Source organism: Peromyscus leucopus, chromosome 8b (assembly GCF_004664715.2).
Source record: "Peromyscus leucopus breed LL Stock chromosome 8b, UCI_PerLeu_2.1, whole genome shotgun sequence".
NCBI lineage: Eukaryota > Metazoa > Chordata > Mammalia > Rodentia > Cricetidae > Peromyscus > Peromyscus leucopus.
In genome coordinates this window covers 26,011,946-26,036,048 of record NC_051086.1, presented here as the reverse complement: position 1 = coordinate 26,036,048, position 24,103 = coordinate 26,011,946, and the positions used below count along the sequence as shown (strand labels likewise).

At 47.9% G+C, this 24,103-nt stretch overlaps 1 protein-coding gene across 1 annotated transcript in view; it reads left to right on the top strand.

Annotated features, from left to right (window-relative positions):
• Positions 1-24,103, top strand: part of LOC114695572 — a 111,490-nt gene that overhangs the window by 51,149 nt on the left and 36,238 nt on the right. Inside the window, exons 27-37 of the mRNA XM_037201164.1 lie at positions 6,275-6,433; positions 6,785-6,965; positions 9,387-9,598; positions 10,315-10,503; positions 10,904-11,043; positions 12,873-13,035; positions 13,111-13,197; positions 15,794-15,931; positions 16,440-16,544; positions 18,530-18,622; positions 22,957-23,174. Of these exons, the coding sequence (XP_037057059.1) occupies positions 6,275-6,433; positions 6,785-6,965; positions 9,387-9,598; positions 10,315-10,503; positions 10,904-11,043; positions 12,873-13,035; positions 13,111-13,197; positions 15,794-15,931; positions 16,440-16,544; positions 18,530-18,622; positions 22,957-23,174 (1,685 nt within the window). The remainder of the gene's footprint in view (positions 1-6,274; positions 6,434-6,784; positions 6,966-9,386; positions 9,599-10,314; positions 10,504-10,903; positions 11,044-12,872; positions 13,036-13,110; positions 13,198-15,793; positions 15,932-16,439; positions 16,545-18,529; positions 18,623-22,956; positions 23,175-24,103) is intronic.

Here is a 24,103-nt window from a genome sequence, read left to right as displayed (position 1 = left end):
CAACACATTTGCCATACAGAACATCCCACAGCATGTATGTCTGTTTACCACATGCATGCAGTGCCCATGGAAGCCAGAATCAAACATGGGTCCTATGGAAGGGAAGCCAGTGCTTTTAACCAATAAGCCACCTCTTCAGCCCCTATTTTTAATTATGTGTGCCCTTGTGTGGGTTTGTGCATGTGAGTGTAGTACCTGCATGGACCAGAAGGGGGCGTTAGATCCTCTGGAGCTACGGTTGGTATGAGCCTCCAGATTTGGGTGCTGGGAACTGAACTAGGGTTCACTGGAGAGCAGCAAGTGCTCGCTCTTAACTGCTGAGCTGTCCCCAGCCTGCTACTTTCTATTTTATTAAAATGTGACTGTGTATGTACACATGTTGGCAGATGCTCAAGGGCCCCAGCAGAGGGCGTCAGGTCCCTCGGGGCTGGAATTACAGGTTTTAGTGAGCCACCTGATGAGGGTGCTAGGACTCTGGTCCTTGTAATCCAGCAGCAAGCACCCTCATAGCCACCAAGCCATCTCTCTAGCCCCTGCCTGTAGACATTTTCCTGTGTCCTGTAGCCATTCCATCCCAAATAAACACACAGAGGCTCATATTAATTACAAGCTGTTTGGTCTATGGCCCAGACTTATTACTAACCATCTCACTCATCTTAAATTAACCCATTTCTGTTAATCTACGTATCATCGTGTGTGGCTTTACCTGAGTTCCATTACATCTTGCTTCTCAGGTGGCAGCTTGTAGCGGCTCCTCTGACCCCACCTTCTTCTCCCTATCTCTCTTGGATTTCCCACCTGGCTGTCTCCTGTCTTGCCATAGATCAAAGCAGCTTCTTTATTAACCAATGGTAGCAACATATATTCACAGAGTACAGAAAGACCATCCCACAGAACTTCCCCTTTTCTATCTAATCAAAAAGGAAGGTTTTCATTTTAACATAGTAAAATTATATATAACAAAACAGCAATCAAGCAAGAATTATAGTTATAATATCTAGTCCATTCGTATTTGGCAAAATTAAAGAAAATATTCTATCTATCCTATTTTTGTGAGTCTAAAGTTTTATATCTAATTTATCTTTTATCATGACTAAGGAAAACTGTAATTATAACTATCTAGTCTTCAACTCCATCAAAGATCCCAGAAGGAAATAAAATACTGAGAAAAAAGGAAGTGCAGTGCAAGCAACTTCCATAATTCTAGAAATGACAGAGACATCTGGCTGTCTGGACAGTCACCCAAAGTTCCTCTGTTAACATTGGGGCATCTATCTTCAGCCTACAGGCCTAGAGTATCTGGCAGACTTTTCAGTGAAGCAGGAAATTTGAAGGACTATTCCACCTATTTTGGCAAAATTCATCAGTCACTTTTCTCTGTGTCCTGCAGAATGTCTAGCAGTTTCTTCCATGAAGCAGGAACCTGAAGGACTATCCTGCCTTGTTTTGGAAAAGTTTAGTGGTCATTTTCTGATAGGTCCTGCATGTCCAGTTTACACAACATACTGTCAAGCAGTCTAGACAAGAGCAATTTCTTGCTCAAATGGCTAGCTTTTTCCATATTGTAAGCAAACTCCATAATGAGTTTCTTCGATGCCCATTATCTTCTTTGAAGTAATTGGTGCTGCCAGGAGCAGATGTATCTCATTGTTCAGAAAAGTCTAAGTTCTTAAAACATTTTAAATGCCATATTCTGTATGTCTTTGAAGTGTTTGAAGATTATCTACCTAATTAAAATATATCTTTTTATACCTAGAAAGCAACTAACATGACTATAAGTTTGAATATCTTAGATGACTAATTATTAATCTATATTTCTTAATTGTACATTGCAATTTTAAATGAGTTGCATAAACATAATACCTTAAACAAGAGTAGAAATATACAGACAGTATGACAAAATTGACCTTAAATTTGTATCAATAAACCAAATCCATATCAATGTAAAGTATTTTGAGATTAATAGTTGTTTTTTGATCAAAGTAGATTCAATAATCTTTTTTATTAATTCTATATCATACCCCCTTTTTTCCTTAGAAAGAGATTGAATTTATAATCAATCCCCTTTAAATAAAAATGAACATTTATAAACAATATTTTGGGAATTTGGGTATAGCTTTTTATACTACTTCCTGCTGATTGAGAGCACTGGCAATCTTATGGGGGTCCTGAGAAAATTCAGAATTATGGTCAGGTCTTGACTGTAGTAGTCTGTGAAGCTGTTCTGGGTGTTGGATCATCTGGGCCATTGCTCCCATTGGAAACCTCTCAGAGGGTCTTCTTTGATAGAACCATATTAACCTGAAAGGAATCCACAGCTTCTCATCTTCTGTGGAAACAAAAGCAGAACTTCTTTTCCAAAGCAACATATCCTTAGACCCAAATTTTGAAGTCAAGATACCTTTAAAATATATATGTCGGAGGCCGGGCGGTGGTGGCGCATGCCTTTAATCCCAGCACTTGGGAGGCAGAGGCAGGCGGATCTCTGTGAGTTCGAGGCCAGCCTGATCTACAAAGCGAGTTCCAGGAAAGGCACAAAGCTACACAGAGAAACTCTGTCTTGAAAAATATATATATATATATATATATGTGTGTGTGTGTGTGTGTGTGTGTGTGTGTGTGTGTTGTTTAATTTAGCAGCCCCCACAATCAAATGTCTCTCTGTAGCTTAAAAAAAAAAAAACCAAAGACAACACAATAATATACAGTATCTAGACTCTCTATGTATTTCTATCTTTATGTGGCTTTTTTTTATTACCCTATTTTTTTAAGGACTTTCTCTGCCCCCTTTTTTCCTCTCTCAAGCCTACATATATTTTTAAACACAGTGTAACCCTTTTAGAGATTTTTTTCCCATCTGAATCTGTTTTATTGTGTATCTATAATCCTTTTTTGACCAGGAGAGTTTTTAAACTGCTAAGATGAGCGGCTAGAACCAAGCAGCTTACAGCATGTTGACCACAAACGTTTACGTGCTCTGTAGCAGGACCTCTCAAAAGAGCCCTCCATGCAGCCAGCACAAACCAGGAATTCATCTCTAAAAGGAGCCTCGCATCTGTTAGCCACCAGCAAAGGAGCCTGTCTGAAAAATGCAGCTACCAAGAAGCTGCATTTGACTCATTTTTGTGGGTCTGTAATCCCTTTTTTAAGCTTTTGTCAAGTTTTATGTCGAAATTCCGGCCCCACATTGGAACACCAGATGTAACTGGAAGTTTTCCTGTGTCCCACCCAGCCACAGCAGCTTATAAAATAATCACTCAGAGGCTTTAATACTAATTACAAACTGTTTGGTCTATGACTCAGGCTTCTTGCTAGCTAGCTATTACATCTTAAATTAACCCATTTCTACTAATCCATGTTTTGCCACATGGCCATGGCGTTACCAGTCTTCTAGCATGTTGCTCCTCGGGCAGCAGGCTGGCATCTACCTGATTCCACCTTCTTCTCCCTGTATCTCTCTTGTATTGCCCACCTGGCTGTCTCCTGTCTTGTCACAGATCAAGCTCCTTTATTAACCAATGGTAGCAACATATATTCACAGTGTACAGAAAGGCCATCCCACAGCACCTGCCTCACCTTTTTTGTTTTTATTTTATTATTAAGAAATTTTCTATTCACTTTATGTACCAACCACAGATCCCCCTCTTCCATCCTCCCACCCCCTAGCCCTCCCCCAACCCACCCCCCATTTCCAGCTCCCCCAAGACAAGGTATCCCATGGGGAGTCAGCAGAGTCTGGCACACTCAGCTGAGGCAGGTCCATACCCCTCTCCCCTGCATCAAGGCTGCACAAGGTGTCTCACCCTAGGCACTGGCCTTCAAAGTACCCATCTATGCACTAGGAATAGATCCTGATCCCCCTGCCTGGGGGCCCCCCAAACAGTTCAAGCTAAACAACTGTCTCAAGTATACAGAGAGCTTAGTCCAGTCCTATGCGGGCTCCACAGCTATTGGTCCACAGTTTATGCATTTCCACTAGTTTGGCTTGCCATCTCTGCACATTTTCCCATGATGATCTCAACGGCCCCTGACCACAGAATCCCTCCTCTCTCTCTCATTGGTTGGATTCCTGGAGCTCAGCCTGGTGCTCAGTTGTGGATCTCTGCATCCGCTTCCATCAGTAACTGGATGAAGGCTCTATGATGACAGTTAGGGTATTCACTAATCCGGATGTACTCACTCATAAGTGGATACTAGAAGTAAGGCAAAGGATAACCATACTGCAATCCACAGCTCCAGGGAGGCTAGCCAGCAGGGAGAACCCTAAGGGACACATGGATAGCCCAGCGAAGGAGAAAACAGATGAGATCTGCCTTACCTTTTTTTTAAATGTCAAATGCTGTTTATTGAAGGAGGGAAGAGGTCTTAAACACAGACTTACAGCACAATGGGAGAACCCCGGAGGGCAGAAGTTCACTACTGATGTTTTACAATCTTGCATCTAAGCTGTTGACACCCATTATGCAGGATACGCAGACAAGGAACTTCCCTTAAGCGTTCAGGAGGGTGGAACCCTGGAGGGAATTAGCATAGGGAAGATATCAAAGTCAAGGTCAGCAAGCAAGGCAACAGTTACCCAATCCGGGGGCCAGGGCCCTACAGGTCCCCCTTTTACTAAAAAATGAGCTTCTGACTTAGGTTGCATGGGAAGTCAGCAGGTCACCTTACCCATCATGGAGACGCCTGCCCAGGCCACACAGGTGCTCTGTCTTAGGTTGGTGAGTGCACCCTAGGCACCGCCTTACCTTCTTAAAGCTGTCTTCTCCCACTGACGGTTGCCCTGATGCTCTGATGAGGGTGTGGGGCTCATGACTCAGGCTTGTTTATTCCTAGGGTCCTGGTGTCTAGCAGCACACCCAGCCTCACCAGTCCCTCGGGAGCACTGCCCTGTGTGAGATGACTTGGTTAGTAAAGTGCTCATCACAGAGGCATAAGAACTCTGTCTCCAAAAAAAAAAAAAAGTGTAAGAACCTGAGTTTGATTCCAAGAATTCACATTAAAAAAGGCAGGTATTAGGGCTGGAGAGATGGCTCAGCACTTAAGAGCACTTGTTGCTCTTTCTTTTCCTTCCTTCCTTCCTTCCTTCCTTCCTTCCTTCCTTCCTTCCTTCCTTTTGAGACATGTAGTCCTGGCTGTCCTGGAACTCACTCTATACCAGGCTAGCCTTGAACTCACCAAGATCTGCCTGCCTCTGCCTCTGGAATGCTGGAATTAAAGGCGTGCACCACCACTGCCTGGCTGTAATTCCTTCCTTCCTCCCTTCCTTCCTTCCTCCCTTCCTTCCTTCCTCCCTTCCTTCCTTCCTTCCTTCCTCCCTCCCTTCCTTCCTTCCTTCCTTCCTTCCTTCCTTCCTTCCTTCCTTCCTTCCTTCCTTCCTTCCTTCCTCCCTTTCTTCCTTCCATCCTTCCTTTCAAGACATGGCCTCTCTGTATAGCCCTGGCTGTTCTGGAACTCTCTATGTAGACCAGGCTGGCCTCAAACTCACGGAGATCTTCCTACTGTTACCTCCAGAGTGCTGAGACTAAAGGTATGCACACCCAACAACTCACCATTTTTGAAGAAGACCCTGGTTTGGTACCCAGCACCCCCATGGTAGCTCACAACCATCTGTAACTCTAGTTATACCCTCTTCTGGGCTGCATGGGCATCAGGCACATGAATGGTGCATGTGCATACATGCAGGCAAGACATTCATACACATAAAATATTAATTTTTAAAATAATAAAAAATTGTAAAGTTATATTCCAGTCCCAGGGAGACAAGCCAGTCAAATGTACTTGGTAAATTCCAGGTTTGGTGGGAGACCCTGTGTCAAAACAAGGTGAGGCTGGGTGCGGAATTTTGTATCTTTAATCCCAGCACTCAGTGGGCAGAAGCAGGTGCATCTCTGAGTTTCGGGCCAGCCTCGTCTACATAGTGAGTTTCAGGACAGCCAGGGCTATATAGTAAGACCCTGTCTCAAAAAACAAACAAACAAAAGCATCAAACAAACAAAAAAGGCAGATAGCACCTGAGGAATGGCAGTCTGAGATTGCCTTCTGACCTCTACACTGGAACAAACATATGTGCGCGCGCACGCGCACACACACACACACACACACACACACACGTCTTGGGGCATATCCCTAGCATCAAGAAACAATCCTGTGTGCAATGCCCCCTCTGCTTCCTGTGTCTTGGCAGAAAAGCAAGCTGGAATCCTGGGGAGGGTCAGGAGGGCTCTGGGCTGCGTGGCAAGCCTCCTCAGGGATCTCACTGTAGGTGTGTCCCCAGGTCCAGCTACAGTACACACAAGGCCTGGACCACCTCCGCTGGCTGCTGGAGGCCAGCTACGGGGAGCGGTGGGCTGAGAGCAGCAACAAGAGATTCTTGCACATCAGCCAGACCTTCAAGAACGATTCCGGACCAGCACTCCGCAATTACTTCCTGGAGGTGAGCCTGCCACCAGAGCAGAGCCGTGGCCTTGCCAATGAGCCTAGAAGGGTGCAGGACACGCCTCAGTGCCGCTTTGGGCTCTGGCTGCAGAGATGTTTGCAGACATCAGGCTTGGTGATGTCCCTTACCCATCTCCTCATCCATGTCCTCGGTGTGAGGCTTTGGCAGGAATGGCATGTGCCACCACACTGTGCTTAGCCCAGGCTTGCTCTAAATTTCCTCAGCTGCCTGAGGTGAAGCGCAGGGGGTAGTGGGCGAGAGCAGATCTGAGGCCTGTGAGCCCTGGCTGGAGGGGAGAGTGGGGGTGCTCTAGGCTTGGCCTGGTGACTGATGGGGTGCATTCTCCAGTTTGCACTGCAGGTCCCGGAGAGGCGGGTGGCCTGCCTCACACAGCTGTTCCACTTGAGCCTCCGGCAGCCCCATGTCAAGAGCAGCACATACCTGAAGGTGCTGCTCAATGGGCAGGGGCCCTTGGCTGTAGGCTTGCACTGGAAGGACACATCCAGGACCGTCCTGTGGAGATGGGAAGGTGAGCGCCCTGTGGAGATGGGAAGGTGAGCGCCCTGTGGAGATGATGGGAAGGTGAGTGCCCTGTGGAGATGATGGGAAGGTGAGTGCCCTGTGGAGATGGGAAGGTGAGCGCCCTGTGGAGATGATGGGAAGGTGAGTGCCCTGTGGAGATGGGAAGGTGAGTGCCCTGTGGAGATGGGAAGGTGAGCGCCCTGTGGAGATGATGGGAAGGTGAGCACCCTGTGGAGATGATGGGAAGGTGAGCGCCACCTCGGGAGCCTCCGGGGTTTTGACCCCCAGGCTTCTAGCTGCACCTTCTACCTGGAACACCCTTTCATTTATGTGCTGGCCTCACTCAAGGCAAACCTTTCTCGTGTCCTGTGGCACAAAGCTCCTCTAAGTTGTTCCCTTGTTGTCTCCCCTCGTCACCTCCCTCATCTCTAAAGCCTGTTGGTTCTCAGCCCTCAGACCTCTTTTCTGTTCCCTAAACACACCCCAGGACCTTTGCACTGGTCCCTCTGCCTCACAAAGTACCCTTCCCCAGTTTTGAAACATGTTTTTGCTGTAGTTTGTTTCTAAACTAACCTTTTAGGATTAGCTTTTTTTTTTTTTTTTAATTAAAGCAATACAAAGTTTAACCAGAATTTAGACTATTCATTGGACATTTCTGAGTCTGGGTTAGTATTCCTGGTCTCACATTATGACCACAGAGGTAATTAAAGTGCTTCTCTTTTATCTATCTATCTATCTATCTATCTATCTATCTATCTATCTATCCATCCATCCATCCATCCATCCATCCATCCATCTATCTATCTATCTATCTTGAAATGAGGTCCTACACAGGCCAGTCAATCTGGCCTCAAACTTCCCATATAGCTGAGGATGACCTTGAACTTCTGATCCCCCTGCCTCTGCTTCCCAAGGGCCAGGATTACAGGTGTGCATAACCATGCCCCAGTTTTAGACAGTGCTGGGGATGGAATGCGGAACACACACTTTAAATGTCAAACATGCTACCGACCGAGCTCCAGCCCCAGCCCCCTGAGCATCTTTCAACAGTAAAGCTTGTAGAAGGAACCCTCTGCCTGTCTTCCGACCCCAAGCCTTGCTCCCAACAGTAATTAGTATTAATTGTCTCAGCTATTTCTTTATATACACCTTTAAAAACAACACGGCTTCACTGCCATTACATTTCAGTAGGCATTCTTGGTAGACGTCTTACTTAAGAAGATGAGAATCCAATTCTCATATGGGCCTTTTCCAAATAGCCACTACTCGTCCTCCAAAAAGAGCTATGTCTTGCTACCATTTTGTGTTTAAGTAGTGGGACTGTGTATACGTCTTCCTGGCAGAGATGTGTAGTTACGATGATTACAATCACCTCTTCATGTTTGATAAGTTTTCTATTTTCTTCCTATTAATTATTCCCAGGGCTATTAGCAACTTTCCCAGACTGCTCTCCGATGCTCAGGCATGTCTGAGTGCTTGTGGGCTTTAGTTATTTCAGAGTTTCCTTGAAGAATCTTCCTGGCGCCATTGCCTTGGCCCCTCTGCTGTCCTGTTAGGATCTCCTGCCACTTGTGTGGGTCACGGCCCCCGTGGTTTGTGCCTTTGTAATCTTTTTACATGCTCCTTTGTTCAGATGGAATGCACCTTCCAGTAGCTTCCAGGCAGGTGCACCGTTTTCCAAAGGGTGCTATAACAAATGGTCACTCACAGAGGGGCTTAAAAAGCAGAAGGCCTTCTGTAGTCCTGAAGGTTGTACATCTCAAGGGTCGTCAGAGCCCTGCTCTGCCCGGACCCCGAGAGCACTTCCTCGCCTCTTTACCACTTCTGGAGGAGGGCTGCCAATGCCCGTCCCTGGGCTTGTGGCTGTTTCAGGCCGGTCTCTCTCTGTGTGTCTCTGGGCCCACGTCCCTGCTTTTTATAAGTACCCCAGTTATACTGCTTTAAGGGCCAGCCTCCAGGATGGCCTCATCTTAACTATAGCTGCCATGACCCCTTCTCAACCCTTTCTCATCCAACCTCTACAGGCCATAGCACCTCATAAACATTCCATATTTAGTGTTTGGTTTGTTTTTAACACAGTCACAGCTCTCAGACATGAACTTTGTAGATGACAGTGTCATACTGCAATGTAAACGTCGGTCCCTCAGCCAAGCGTTATGACCTGTGTTTCATTAACTAGAAGGGAACACAGCAGTCCCCAGGGTGCCACGGGGTGAGTTTTGACAGGTGTGAATGCACTAGTGTCCAAGTTCCTGCCAACATTCACATTCCTTTCATTCGGTAAAGGAATTCTTGTGCCCAGTTCTGGTACCCCCAGCTGCTCATGGCTGTGACGAGACTGTGAAGCGTGGCCTCTCGGTGCCTGGCGATCACTCCTGTGTTGCCCACCCCCCCACACACACACCAGCTTCTCTCTGTGCTCTTGCAGGAGACTTGACCTTGGACAGTCCATGGCTCACAGTGTCGGCAGCTCACAGGCTCTACTGGCCACACTGGGCCGAGTTCCAGGCTGTCTCAGAGCTGACGCTGGCCAAGGCCTGGACCCTCAAGGATCTGGTGGTCAGCATGACCTGCAGGAGCCAGGGCCATGACAGGGAAGTCAAGATCCAGGTGTACACTGAAGCCAACACCTATCTCTGGGTAAGCAGGACAGGTTGCAGTCCTGTCATCTCATGTACATGTCTGTATGCATGTACGCATGTCTGCTCGTGCATATGCATGTATGTACAGAGCTTGGTGTATTTGTCCTTTTTTTTTTTTTTTAAATCAGCTTTACACAAATTAAACTTAATTGAGAAAATGCCTCCATCAAATTGCCAGTAGGTGAATCTGTGTTGCATTTTGTAATTAGTGATTGCTGGGGGAGGTCCCAGCCCATTGTGAGTGATGCCACCCTTGGGCAGGTGGTCCTGAGTGATGTAAGAAAGCAGGCTGAGCAAGCCACAAGGAGCAAGCCAGCAAGAGCTCCCCTCTACAGGCCCTGTTCCAGTTCCCGTCTCCAGGTTCCTGCCTTGAGTTCCTGCCCTGACTTCCCTCAGTGACGGGGTGTGGCCTGAGACTCATAAGATGAAACAAGCTCCTCCCCAAGTTACTTTGGGTCATGGCACTTTATCACAGCAAGAGAAACCCTAAGACAGTGTTTGTGCACATTTGTGTGTGTGTGTGTGTGTGTATGTGTATGCATATGTGTCTATGTGCACACGCCCACCTCCTCCCACAGGGGCCTTGCACAGTCTTGACTGGAGGAGCTTTGAAGGATGAATAGGAGTTCACCAAGTAGAAAAGATAATAAAGAGCACCTGTAGGAAGAGGTAAATGGCTCAGAGGCTCTGCTCATTCACCTGGCTTCCTTGCAGGTTTCCATGGTGACAACCTTGATGCCAGGCCTGTTCCACAGCAGGAGTGAGCTCCAGTCAGCCTGGAGTGCAACTGTGCAGAGTGAGGTCCGTGCAGAGAGCAGCCAGCCCAGGAAGGTCCTGCACTGCTGGTTGAAGAGTCTCCAGCGGGAGCTGAACCTCACAGCAGCCTACAAGCACACAAGGAAGGTGAGTGCTAGGTGGTCCTTGCACTCGGGAGACCCTGGGTCCCCTTTGCCCTCTCTGTTTGGCCTGTGACCTTGGGCCTCCTTGAGCATCTATTTCTTCAAGACACCAGGCATGTTAGGGCAGACCACAGATAGGGTCAAGGATGGGGACTCAGCTTCCTCAGCCCGGAAGTTCCACATGCTGGTGGCGGGAGGGGTCCCTGGGAGGTAGAGGTTTGGTGACTGGTCCTGAGGACCTGGTGGGCTGGACAGAGGCTGCAACCAGGCTCAGTAGCCATTCTGGCGGTCAATCCCAGGGCCGGCGGTGGGAGGAAGCCTTTGTCTCTCTGTGGCTAGGCTCAGCAGCTGACTCTCCCCCAGCAGTGGGTCCTTAACTCCCCTTAACCCTGTTCCCGTTACAGCCCCAAAAGACCTATGTGCTGCTGACAGTCCTGGGGACTGGTGTCCTGGGCCAGCCTGGAGGCCTGCAGCTGGAGGGAGAGCTGGAGCAGCTGCAGAGAGGCAAGGCATTGTACCAGAAGCAGGGAACATTGCTCCTCAGGTATGTGCTCCCTCCCTGAGGTCATCACCCCTAGGGAGCCGCCCACAATCCCATCCCTCCTATATAGAGGATTTCTGGAGGCTTCTAAAGGGATTGTACAACAATTCAAAAAGATCGCATGGTTCCAGCTGCTCCATCAGTGGGCGGAGGTCTGCAGCCCATGGCCTGACGCTGCTCCCAGAAATCTTGGTGCTTCACTGAAGAAAGGCTGGTTGAAAGCTGTTCAGGCTTGGGGTATGGCTCAGCTGATAGTGTTTGGCTGGCATGCATGGAGTCCTCTGTTCAGTCCCCAACACTTTAAACCAGGTCTGAGGCACAGGCCTGTAATCCCAGCTCTCAGGAGGCAGAAGAATCCAAAGTTCAAGGCTATTCAGGAAACAGGAAGTGTTAGAAGAAGCAGGCCCCTTCTAGAACCTAAGTTCTGCCCCTCTGTGACCTTGGGAGAGCTGCCTCCCCATCAGAACTGTGGTCATGAAAAAGCAGTGATGCCAAGCGTTGGCAGAGAGCACGTCTGTCCGTGTCAGCCGGTGTTCGCTGGCATGCGCTGTGTGCCAAGCCCTAATCCAGACTCAAGGAAAGTGGAAGAGGCCAAAAAGAAGAGAAGGGAAATGCTTGACTTAGTACACAGAGGTCATCTCAAGTGACCAAGCCCTGCAGAGACAAGAATGGCTACCATTATTGCCCCATTTCAAAGGCAAGGAAACTGAGGCACAGGACATATGGTCCTTTACCCAAGGTTGTTCAGCTAGCTGAAGACTGAGCCTGGATTCCAGATGTGGTCCTGGGCTTCTGTTCCAACTGCTGATCTCATGGTGTAGTGAGATGGCAGATGGCGTTGGTGGGCAAACTGTGTGTGTGTGTGTGTGTGCGCGCGCGCGCGCGCGCGCGCGCGCGCGCTGAGACAAAGTTACAGTGTGTAGCCCAGGTTAGATGATGTATGATCGCCTGTCTCTGCCTTTCAGGTGCCAGGATTACAGGCATGTGCCACCATGGTAGGCTTTTTATCTCCATGTCTTTTTCTGTGTGTGTGTGTGTGTGTGTGTGTGTGTGTGTGTGTTCACATGTGTTTGGGGGCACATGAGTGCATGTGCATATGGAAGCCCCAGGTTGATCTCAGGAATCATCCTCAACCCTTTTCCACCTTGTTCCATGAGGCAGTCTCTCAATCAAAGCCAGAGCTCGCCATGTCTATTGCTCTTGGGGCCGCGCTGGACCCTTCCCAGGCTGGATTAGAAATGAGTCACCAGATGCGGGGCGGTGGTGGCACATGCCTTTAATCCTAGCACTTGGGAGGCAGAGGCAGGTGGATCTCTGTGAGTTCGAGGCCAGCCTGGTCTCCAAAGCGAGTTCTAGGAAAGGCGCAAAGCAACACAGAGAAACCTTGTCTCAAAAAACCAAAAAAAAAAAGAAAGAAAAAAAAAAAAAAGAAATGAGTCACCAGGCCCAGCTGGGATTTATGTGGGTTTGGGAATCTGAACTCTGGTCTTCTTGCTGGTGCCAGGTTTTGATGGGCTGCTGCGTGCCCAGCGTCACTCTCTGTGAGTTTAGGGCAAGTCCCATCTGACTGGAGGACACAACTGTCCCCCGATCTTTTTTTTTTTTTTTTTTTTTTTTTTTTTTGGTTTTTTGAGACAGGGTTTCTCTTGTGTAGCTTTGCGCCTTTCCTGGAACTCACTTGGTAGCCCAGGCTGGCCTCGAACTCACAGAGATCCACCTGCCTCTGCCTCCCAAGTGCTGGGATTAAAGGCGTGCGCCACCACCGCCCGGCAACTGTCCCCCGATCTTACCAGCTGTCTTAATGTCTGGGGCCTGTCTCTTCTCCACACCAGGCACTCCTGGCACCTCCTGGTCCCTCGGAGCCTCCTCTTGCAGGGGACCTTCACGGTGGACAAACAGCGCCAGCGTCACTTCCTGGAGACCAAGGCTATCCTGAACGGCCAGGAGGAGATCCTACACACTGTGGTGCTGGGCTGCCAGGCTGGACACCCCTATGTGAGTGGGCTGTAGGGAAAGCGGCCTCTGGAAGCGGGGCACCCACTTACCTCTGCACATGCATGTCTCTCCCAGATCTGCACAGGCCTGACCCACCCCTTTGATGATAAGGCTATCCCCAGGAGTCTCGAGGGGTGCCTGGAGGCTTGGAATCTGAGCAATGTAAGTGACCTTTCCAACCCAATTGTCGCTGTTCAGTTTTATCACCTCTGACCCAGACAAATGCGATGTTTCCCTGCCTGGATTCTCTGTCTCGCCCCGAGGCCCCACTACAGACTCTGGGCAGCCACAGAGGTCTTTACAAGATGCTCACAGAGTTTGTCTCCCCCCTGCTCCTCACAGCTTATCTTAGGCTGGCAAGACGTCCCCTCACCCGCATTCGCAGTTTGGCTTTGAGCGTCTATATGACAGACATGTCCACTTAGGTTTGCATGGCCATTCTGCCAGTCTTGGATGCTCTGCGGGTCTGTAATGTTCCCATGAGCTCGCCCACTTCTCCACACCACAGGGGGTGTGGTGCTTGAGGAGTCACTGTACCTCAGTTAGCTTATGCTATTTATAGTCTGTTAGCCGGCAAAGCTAACAATGTCTCCTTTAGGCTGTGGGTTCATGACTCTGGAACAGTGACTTCACGCTCCTGTTCAGTGTGAAAGCACAGTGAGATTGTTTAGTGAGTACATGTGACCGTGTCCCAATGCCACTCTGTGGGGCTGGAGGGATGGCTCAGCAGTTGGGAACATTTGCTGCTCATTCAGAGGACCCTAGCTCAGTTCCCAGTACCCACACCACCCTTAACTCCAGGCATGTGACGGCGCCTCTGCCTCCACAGACACCTGAACTTGTACATACAGACACACGATTAAAAACACAAATAGCACAAGGCAGAGGCAGGAGGACCTCTGGGAGTTTGAGGCCCACCTGGTCAAATTCCAGACCAGCCAGGATGATATGGTGAGACCCTGTGTCAAAATAAAATTTAAAAAAAATTTAAACCCCTTTTAAAACCCCTTGTGACTCACATACACTCTAGACTCACATTGCCTGTATATCATTACAAGTTTGTGTCCCTGGGCCTCAGTTCCCTTTCCTGTGAGGTGGGCAGCCTGTCCCTTTTCACACAGTGGGCACATCTTTGAATACAGTTGATAACCTCCCAATTACATACGACATGTTTACCAGGTCTCCTTAGACTCTTCTTCCTGACCCTCTTGGGGGAGGGGGATCACCACAATCTCCAACGAGCATTTACTGAACACCTACTGTGTGCACAAGGAATAAAACAGTGCTTCTCTCCTCCAGGAAGGAAGAAGGAGCCAAGCAGGCAGTGGGGGCTGAGTGGATTCCAGGCTTGAGTTCCCATAAGTCAGCGGGGCTGTCAGTGGTTCCTCGGATGCTGGCCAGTGACATCCGAGGGGAAACAGTACAGAATGCCAAGTCAGACACTTTCAGGGGTGGCTCCCGGTGGCTTTTATGGGTTCCTCAGCCGGAGATGCTGAGTGACCTCCAGGCCAAACATAGCCACACATGTGTTTTTGTGGCCTGCCTGCCTTGAGAACTGGGAGATTTTAGACAAAGCCTGGATTTCTGCTGTTTATAAGAAAAGAAAAATAAGAAGGTCTGGCCCTGCTTAGACTCAAATCCCAGCTGACAACATCTGGCCAGGAGCAGAGGCCTCCATTTACTGTCCTTCTGCTGTCTGCTCTGCTCAGAGCTGTGCCTTGGCTGGGAGGCAGCTCCACGGGAGAGTGATTGCCTAGGTTCTGGGTTCTAGCCCTGCACTCAAAAAAGAACAGAAAGGATTTGTCGCACACGCTTTCCCCTGGCTGTTTCCTTTCCTGCCATCTTGGTTCCAAGATAAACCATGTGTGCTTATATAGAGTGAACAATCACACATGAGTCCTGGGCAGGCAGTCGGAGTTCTCCGTCAGTACAGACAGGTAGAAATGACACCAACCAGCAATGGCATCACTGGCTTCTGGCACCTGCTGAACGGTTGTTGAGTGAATAATTGATAACTATGTGTTTCCCCTTGTTGGGTTACATATTGCCCCTAATATAGCAACTTAAAACGTCTTTCAGTCCCTGAGCTCAGACCTGCAAAAGAATCTTAAAACTGTGAGCCAGCACCGATTCCTTGCAGAGATGCTCTGGAAGAAGCCCCTGCCCCATTCTGCTTCAGAAGCTGCCTGCACTCCTTGGCCCTTCCAAAGACAGCCGAGGAGTTCACACTCTCTGTGTCTGACTGTGACCTTCCTGCTGTCCCTCATAAGGTCCTCATTTAGACAAAGATGGAAACCTGTCCCCCATCTCCAGATCCCTGACTCACCTTTGTCCAGAGGCCATGTTGCCTCTGGCTCCAGGGTTGGGATGTGGGTCTTGCTGCTCCCTTCTCCCACTCCAGTTCAGCTTTGACCTTGACACCTCAGGTCAAATATCTAATTTGTGTGCTGATATCTAAGCTGTAGGAAGCTGGCAGTGAAGAAAATAGACTGACTGAGCCCCACTTTATGGGGAGGGTTTTAACATTGCTTCATCAAGCCCACCCACCACCTCTAGCTAAGAGCACTGGTGATGCCCTGCAGGAAGGTCCAGCATGCACCTGGCTCCACTTCCTTTTAAATGAATGCAGGAGACTAGAGTACACTTTGGACATCAATCTCTGGGCCACTTGCTTTTCTCTCTGGCTTCTGACATGGCTTCTTTTGCATGTGGACATGATGGTGACCTCTCTCCATGCCTCTGGTTCTCACACACTCAGGCTAAGAACAGTGAGGTCAAGGCTACATTAAAAGTCAACCAGAAAGTCATTCTGCATCTGAAGGGTTTACACCAGGGCAGCTCTCAGCACAGAGGGATCCGGCACAGCGTGGCTTTGGATGCCACCCATTCCTCCCAGGTGAGTGTCCCCAGGCTGGGCAAATGTTAGCTAGTGTCTGCCAAGGGGAGCCCGAGAACCTGCTATGGGGTGCACGCCTGTAATCCCAGCACTCAGGAGGTGAATCGGGATGATCAGGGTTCGAGGTCATCCTTAGCTGAAGCCTGAGACTGTTTAACCTGGCTATGTAAATGCTTTTCTTTTAAACTTTTAATTTTTAAATTTTCATATATATGAATATGCCCGTGCAGCCCTGTGAATGTGTAGCAGTCAGAGAACAACTTGAAGGAGTCAGTTCTCCGTCCACTATGTGGACCCTTGGACAGAGCTCAGGTCATCGGGTTTGGAGGGGAGTGCCTTTACCTGCTGAGCCATCTTGCCAGCCTGAGACCTTTTCCTAAAAACAAAGCAAACAAAAAAAACTAAATAAAGTAAAACAAGACGAAACAAAAAATGGAGTATGCGGGGGGAGCTGAACAGGACCACTTGCAGGAGCGAAGGGCATGATTCCTCTTGGCTGTCTCCCTAGACCCTCCGCTTGAACGGTGGCTTTGACCTCACATGGCCTCGACAAGGAGCATTTGACTTCAGCGTGCGTGTACAAGCTGCTACCAACCACAGTGCCACATCCCAGGTCAGAGGCAGGACTCTGCCCCCGTGGAAGGGAAAGGGTCTTAATAATCCACTGAAGGGGACTAGGGCTGTGGCTCAGTTGGTAGAACACTTGCCTGGTGTACACGAAGCCCTGGGATCTATCCCCAGCACAGCATAACCAAGGCATGATGGTTCATAACTGCAATTCCACAGGAAGGTCAGGGGTTCAAGTCCATCCTCAACTACATAGAGTTTGGAGTCAGGCTGAGCTACATGAGACCTTTCTCCAAAAAATAAAAACAGCCAGTCTCTTTGTTAGGGTTCCTAATGCTGTGACAAAGCACCATAACCAAGGAAACTTATAAAAGAAACCATTTAATTTGGCTTACAGGTTCAGAGGTTAGAGTCCATGAAGGTGAAGCACAGGCATGGCACAAGAACACCTTGATCCTCAAGCAGGAAGCAGAGAGTGCATATCAGGGAGGCTTTAAAATGTAATCACCCCACCCCACCCCTGCCACATGACAGACACACCTCCTAATGCTTCCCAAACAGCCACCAACAGGGAATCAAGCATTCCAAATACCACATCCAGAGAAGGGGACCTGTGTGAGGTGATGGGAGATAAGAGGGTGGAAAAGTGGCCTGGGAAGCCAGCAGCCTGGTCCTTGTTTAGGTGGGAAGCACAGATGGGTCTCCTGAGTAGATGTTTGCCTTATCAGGACCACTCATTCTCTGACCACACCACGGCCCAGAGCATCTCAGCCCCACACACCCACACTGCAGCCCAGAGCTGGCCTGCCCCACACACCCACACTGCAGCCCAGAGCGGGCCTGCCCCCTCCCACCCCCACACACTGCAGCTCAGAGCGGGCCTGCCCCCCACACACACTGCAGCCCAGAGCGGGCCTGCCCCCCCCCCACTGCAGCCCAGAGCGGGCCTGCCCCACACACCCACACTGCAGCCCAGAGCGGGCCTGCCCCCCCTCCCCCACTGAAGCCCAGAGCGGCCTTACCCCATGTACCTACTCAAGGATCCAAGCAGGTGCCAGTGAGAGGGCGGAGAATTCGTGGTGTCTCTGAGGGCCAGGCCTTTCAGTAGGACCATCACTCCAGCCAATATTCCTGGCCAGAACTCAGGAAAACCCACCTGGCTGTGGGGAAGGCTGGGAAATGTAGTTTAGCTGTGCATCTTGGAGGAAACCCATGATTCAGTTCCCTAGAGTAGCTGCTGTGGGTGGATTTCTGCGTTCATTCATCCCATGTGCACACCATGTGTCTGCCTTATGCCAGCCTCCGCTGGGTGATGGGTGGTGTCTTAGGGTTTTATTGCTGACAAGAGACACCATGACCATAGAAAGTATTATAAAGAAAACATTTAATTGCGGTGGGCTTACAACATCATAGGTTCAGTCCATTGTCATCATAGTGGGAAGCAGGGCAGCATGCAGCAGACACGGTGCTGGAGAAGGAGCTGAGAGTTCTACTTCTGGACCCACAGGCAGCAGAAGAGAAGACTGTGTACCACACTGGGCATAGCTTGAGCATGAGACCTGAAAGCCAACCCCCACAGTGACACCTCCTCCAACAAGGCCACACCTCCTAATGGTGCCACTCACTGTGGCCAAACATTCAAACATGAGAGTCTGTGGGGGCCATTCCTATTCTAACCACCACAGGTGGCTTAGACTTGTCTCCATCTCCAAGGAGCTCTGAAGCCAGTGGGTGCCCAGCTCATTCAAGTTCAGTTCCTAGCCCTATGCTCACTAGCTGTGTGACCTTAGGTAAGTCACTTAGTGCCTGTGGACTCAGTTTTGCCAGCTGGAAAATGGGGTGGTAGAGCAGTGTGAGGTTCAACAAGGTGATGGTCAGGGAGCTAGGAGCACAGTGTGGGATTCATGGTCAGGGTCCAACAGGAGGCAGGGGCAGCATGAAAGGAGCTAGGAGCACCCCAACACCAGCTCTCCAGCGCCTTACTAAGGACAATGGAATCTCACCCCTATACCCTTTCCTATACCCCAATAGGTCTTGGTCCAGCTGAACAAATCAAGCTCCCACTTGGCATTTTTCTTGCAGCTCCATCCTCCAGACGGCCTTGCCTTCCCACCCAGCTTACAGGTATGGATATTGCTCGTGAGATGACCTTGAATTGCCTCCCAGGTGTCTCCTCATTGCTCACAGGAAGAGTGGGTAGGAGGAGGGGATGGAGACCTCTGAGCTCCCGCAGAATCAAGGCCAGATGGCAGGCCTTGCCTAGGCCAAGCGGTCTTTAACTCTGGGGCATGAAGGCTTGGGCTTCTCCCTTAGACATGGAGAGAACTCTAATTTTCCTCCTAACCTTGTCCTGTGTTGTTGTCTAGGCAAAGCCATGGTGTTTAAGTTAGGGTTTCTATTGCTGTGAATAGACATCATGACCATGGTAACTCTTATAGAGGAAACCCTTTAATTGGGGCTGGCTTACAGTTTCAAAGGTTTAGTCCATTATCATTGTGGTGGGACATGGCGGCATGTAGGCAGACATGGTGCTGGAGGAGCTGAGAGTTCTACATCTGGATCCACAGACAACAGGAAGTGAACTCTGTACCACACTGAGCATAGCTTAAACATAGGAGGCCCCAAAGGCCACTCCCACAGTGACACATTTCCTCCAACAAGGCCATACCTACTCTAACAAAGCCACACCTCCTAATAGTGCCACACCCTATGGGGGCATTTTCTTTCAAACTACCATGAAGCATTAATCTAATTAATCTTTATCAATAAAAAAAATTGGGAGTCAAATATTGGGGTGAGAACCAGGAGAAGCAGCAGTTGCTTTATACCTCTTCTGTTCCTCAGTCTACAGGGCGGAGATCCTCTCTGAGTGCTGCCTTACCACTTCCTGTCTCCTCTGTAGCCCTACACACTCTATGGTCAGCTACTGACTAACTCCACCCTCTGACTCCAAGCAAGCTTTATTTGTCAGAACACAATCAAAATATCACACAACATTTCCCCCTTTTTGTCTAAATAAAAAGCTAAGGTTTTAGCTAGCATACTAAAACTATATACAATAAATATAATAACTATATACAAATATATACAGGCAATAATTACATTAACAATGTCTAGTCCATTTGCATTTAACAAATTCAGAGAAAATACTCCATTATCTATCCTATCTTGGTGAATCCAAAGTGTTGTATCTAATTCACTATTTTAACTTGCATTGCCACCCACAAACTATTTCTTTCTGTCTCTCAACCTTATATACTTTACACCTCTTTTATGAGTGTCTTTTTCTGAATTTGTTAAAAAGGAAAACTATAACTATCTAGTCTTCAACTCCACCAGAGACCTGAGAAGGATATAATTTTACCTGAGTAAATAGGAAGTGCAGAGCAAACAACTTCTAAAACTAAGAAATGATAGAGACAGCTGGCTGCCTAGACAGTCACCCAAAGTCCCTCTGCAGTATTGGGGCATATTTGACCTATAGGCCTAGAATCTGACAGACTTTTCTGTGAAGCAGGAATTCTGAAGGACTGTCCTGCCTTGTCTTTGCAAGGTTCGGCAGTCACTTTCTTTTGTGTCCTGCTTGTCCATTTTGGACAGCATACTGTCAGCAGTTGAGGCAAGGGCAGTTTCTTGCCCAGTGACTAACTTTTGCTACAAAGAAAGTAAACTCCATATGGAGTTTCTTCAGTGCTCATCATCTTCTCTGAAGTCGATTGGTGCTGCCAGGAGCAGACATGTCTCACTGTCATAAAAAACAATAACAAAAAGACCTTATATTATTAAAACATCTTAAATGCCATATTCTGTAGATCTCTGAAGTGTTTAAAGACATCTGTCTATCTAAAATATATTTATTTGACCTTGAAAACATACCTAACACGACTACAAGTTTGATTGTAATAGGTGACTAACTACTGACCTGCATTTTTTTATTATCCTAAATTGTTTGTAATAATAATTTTCAAGGACTAGAAATTTACATTACATTGTTAAATGAGTTGTATAGGTATAATACCTTGAACAAGAATAGAAATGTATGTATGTATAGTATGTTCTAACAAAAATAATCTTAAATTTGTATCAATATACAAAAATATCTTAAACAAGAGTAGAAACATATTCATGATATAATAAAAATAACCTCAAATTTGTATTAATATACAAAAATCCATACCAATGTAAAATATTTAAGAGTAGTAGTTGTTTTTTTGGCTTAAAAGTGGATTCAATAATCTACTCTTTCATCCCATCATTTCTATATCCTCCCTTTTTTCTTTTCAGAACAAAATCTCTGAATCTAGTCTCCTTTGTTCCGCTTTTTTCCTGACCGCTACCAATAACAACTTGTAACTAACCCCCCTAAACAATGACAATTATCCATAACCCAATGAATGACCAAAACCCACCTACCCCACCTCTTGGGAATGTGGGCATCGTGTTCTTAAAATTACTTTCTGCTGTCTGAGGGTGATGGCATCTTTAGGGGACCTTGAAAAAAATTGGGATAATTGTCCTGGGAGAGGTAGCTGTATCATTTGCTGTCCAGTCTCTGTGTAATGGGAAAATGCAGGGCTTATCTCAAGTCCTGGATAGAGCAGTCTATGAGGCCGGACCATCTCAGCTAGTCACCTGGAAACTGTTCTGAGCAGTTTGTAGTCCAAAGCTGATCTTTGGGTGGTGTTTGTCAGCTTAGTGGTGTTATCATAGTCCAGGTGGAATTGTTGTTGTAGGGCCCCATCCTCTTTTTGGAGACTGCAAACATTGCTGTTAGGAATGGTCATAGTTCCTTCACTACAGACTTAAACATTTTAATTATCATATGGCAGATTTTGAAGAGGTTAAAGGACCATAATTTGTTATGTACATCCAGAGTACCAAAACTTAATTCCTAGTTGCCTGATAGAGACTCAAACCTAAAATCATCTAGTATAGGGAACTAGATGAAACCCTTTTCTAGAATTAGTTAGTACTCTATATGACCATTAATATCATGGCAAAAAGTTTTTAATATATATATATATATATATATATGTTAATCTTATAAATTTTGAGATGATATTTATATGTCTGTAGAGAACAGTAGAGACAAACATTTGAGAAGACTTATGAAATTTTATTTTGTTGGAAATGTTATATACTAATAGGCCAATTTACTCTTTTTCTTGGGACATTTTCTCTGGATGATTTGTCCTTTTTCTTCAGATGTCTCATTTGTTCAGTGGTCTTCAGATTCCTTAGCTGAATGTCTTCATTCTTCTGGAAAGACAAAAACAAAACCCTGCCCCAACCCTAACTTTGGGGAGGTTCTCTTTTGGCAAGTTATATCTAATCAAATGAAAAGCATTTGTTAGTCTTATAAGTTAGTTTAGATTGAATGGTCACACTGTTTGATGAATTATCACCTCTTCTAATAAAGAGGTCTCTCTTTGAATCTAATCTTTATCAATTTTGATGGTATCTTTAGCTTTTCTTCTTCTATGGAAAAAAAAGCAAAACCTCTTCCCCAATGTAACACATATCTTGGTTTCCATTCTGAGGTCAACACATCTTTAAAGTATATAGGCTGATTTAATTTGGTAGTTTTTTCTATTATCCAATGTCTCTCTGTAGCTGTCCATCCTTTCTCATTAGCATTCAAAAATTTAAAGTTAATAAAGCATTGTGCAATCTATCTCTGGAGGGTCTTTATTACCCCTTTCTGTTTCTTAAGCATATCTTTTAGAGTTCGATTAGCAACCTTTGAGCGTACTATGTAGTGCAAGATGATCTTGAATTCTGGATCCTCCTGTGTCTACCTCCAGAGTGCTGGATTACAGGCATGCACCACCAAACCCACCTTATGCATCCTCCCCACTTCTAAGAGTCTTGGTATATAGCCCAGGCTGACTTGAAATAATAACTCCTATCTCAAGCCCCAGGTGCTGGGATTATAGGTGTGTACCATTTGGTTTAAGAACCAAATTTTGCCCATGTAGAGCCACACTGACTGGTCTGGGACTGTACAGCCTACTGGGCCCCTGGGGAGCAGGAGGCAGTCAGGGGACAATGGCATGTTCTGGAAGCTCTTGGCCACAGCTACACATGGGAGTTTAAGTCATCCTCCTTTCTCTCTACTTGTCTCTCTTTTTGAGGCAAGGTCTCCCTTTGTAGCCCAGGGGTCCTCAAACTCATGATCCTCCTGCCTCAGCGTCTTAAGTGCTGGGATGACAGGCATGTGCCAGCTTAGGTGTCCTCTGCTGCGTCAAATATTGATGTGAGCTCTGGAGCTAAGGATCAGTTAGGACCCAGACTCAGGGGCTGGGGTTGGGACATTGGCCTGGTTTCTCCTATTTGTCATCAGGGAGCCCCCGGAGTTGCCCCGGGCTTGAGTGTCTCTTGGAGGGAGGCCATGCTCACCCAGGCCTCTGCCGACCCTTCATCCCTTCCAGCTTCCTGCCCTCTCTGCCTTCCTACAGGTACAGGCTGCCACAGTACGTCACAAGGAACGCAGAGTGGACATGTCCCTGTCTGTGCACGTGTCCGGCCGTGAGCTGCTTCTGTTAGAGGTGGACACCAGCAAGCAACACATCAGGAGCCGCTGGGGCTGGGACTTGAGGGTCTCTCTCCACCAGGCTGTCTTCAGCACCCCCAGAGTCCTTCAGCTACAGCTGTCCTCCATGGTCACCCCAGCAAGGTAGCGGCCCCTGGGTGCCCCAAAGCCTTAGGACCTCCAGGGACCGAGGCTAGTCTCCCGCTTGGGAGTAGCCATCCCCGCAGGCCCCTGATCCTTGAGACCGCCTGGATCAGCTCTGATGTAACGTTCTTGGCAGGAAGGCTCTGAGGGCAGGAGGTGGCATTAGTTTTTCACACACTCCTCTACTCATATACTCTGAAACCGAGGCAGGATTGTGAGTTTGAGTCCAGGCAGAGCCACAGAGAGAGACCCTATCTCAAATGGTTTCTTTCCCAAAAGAAGAAAACAAGTCACCAGACAGTCACAGGGACTCCCCAGTTCCCACCTTTCTGCTCTCTGACCTTTCAATGGAGCACCCAGGATGCCACGTAGTTGAGAACCTGGGGCTGGGGGCTGGGTCGGACCCAGGACCGCTATTCCTTCCTCTGGATCCCAGGACTTCCATACCCTAGTTGCTCAGCCATCTGTCTGATTGTATCCTTATCCCCATCTATCAAGGCATGAGGCAACTGACAAGATGGCGGGAAATGAAAAGTAGGAAGAAGTGGGTGGTGCTTGAGGTGCCTGTTGGGGGCCACGACCCAGCTCAGCAGTCCCCAGTTCATCCAGCTGTAAACCACCTCACAGAGCAGACCTTAAACATGAGCATAAACACAAACGTGAGCATCCGAGCTCCAGTTACTGCCACATGTCTGTCTCCTCATCGGGATGGTGGGGATTGTGGCATGGTTAGCCCTCCCAGGGCTCCTGTGAGGAGTCTGATAAGGCGCTTGGCAGTGACTGTGCATGGGGCAGTGGTCATCAAGACTGATCTGTCACGGCGCTGGGCAGTGGGGCAAAGAACAGAACCACTGGATTGTTTGCCTGTAGCCTTCACACAATCAGCTCTCGTCTAACCCGTCACTCAGCCAGACGTGTGCCAGGCTGGG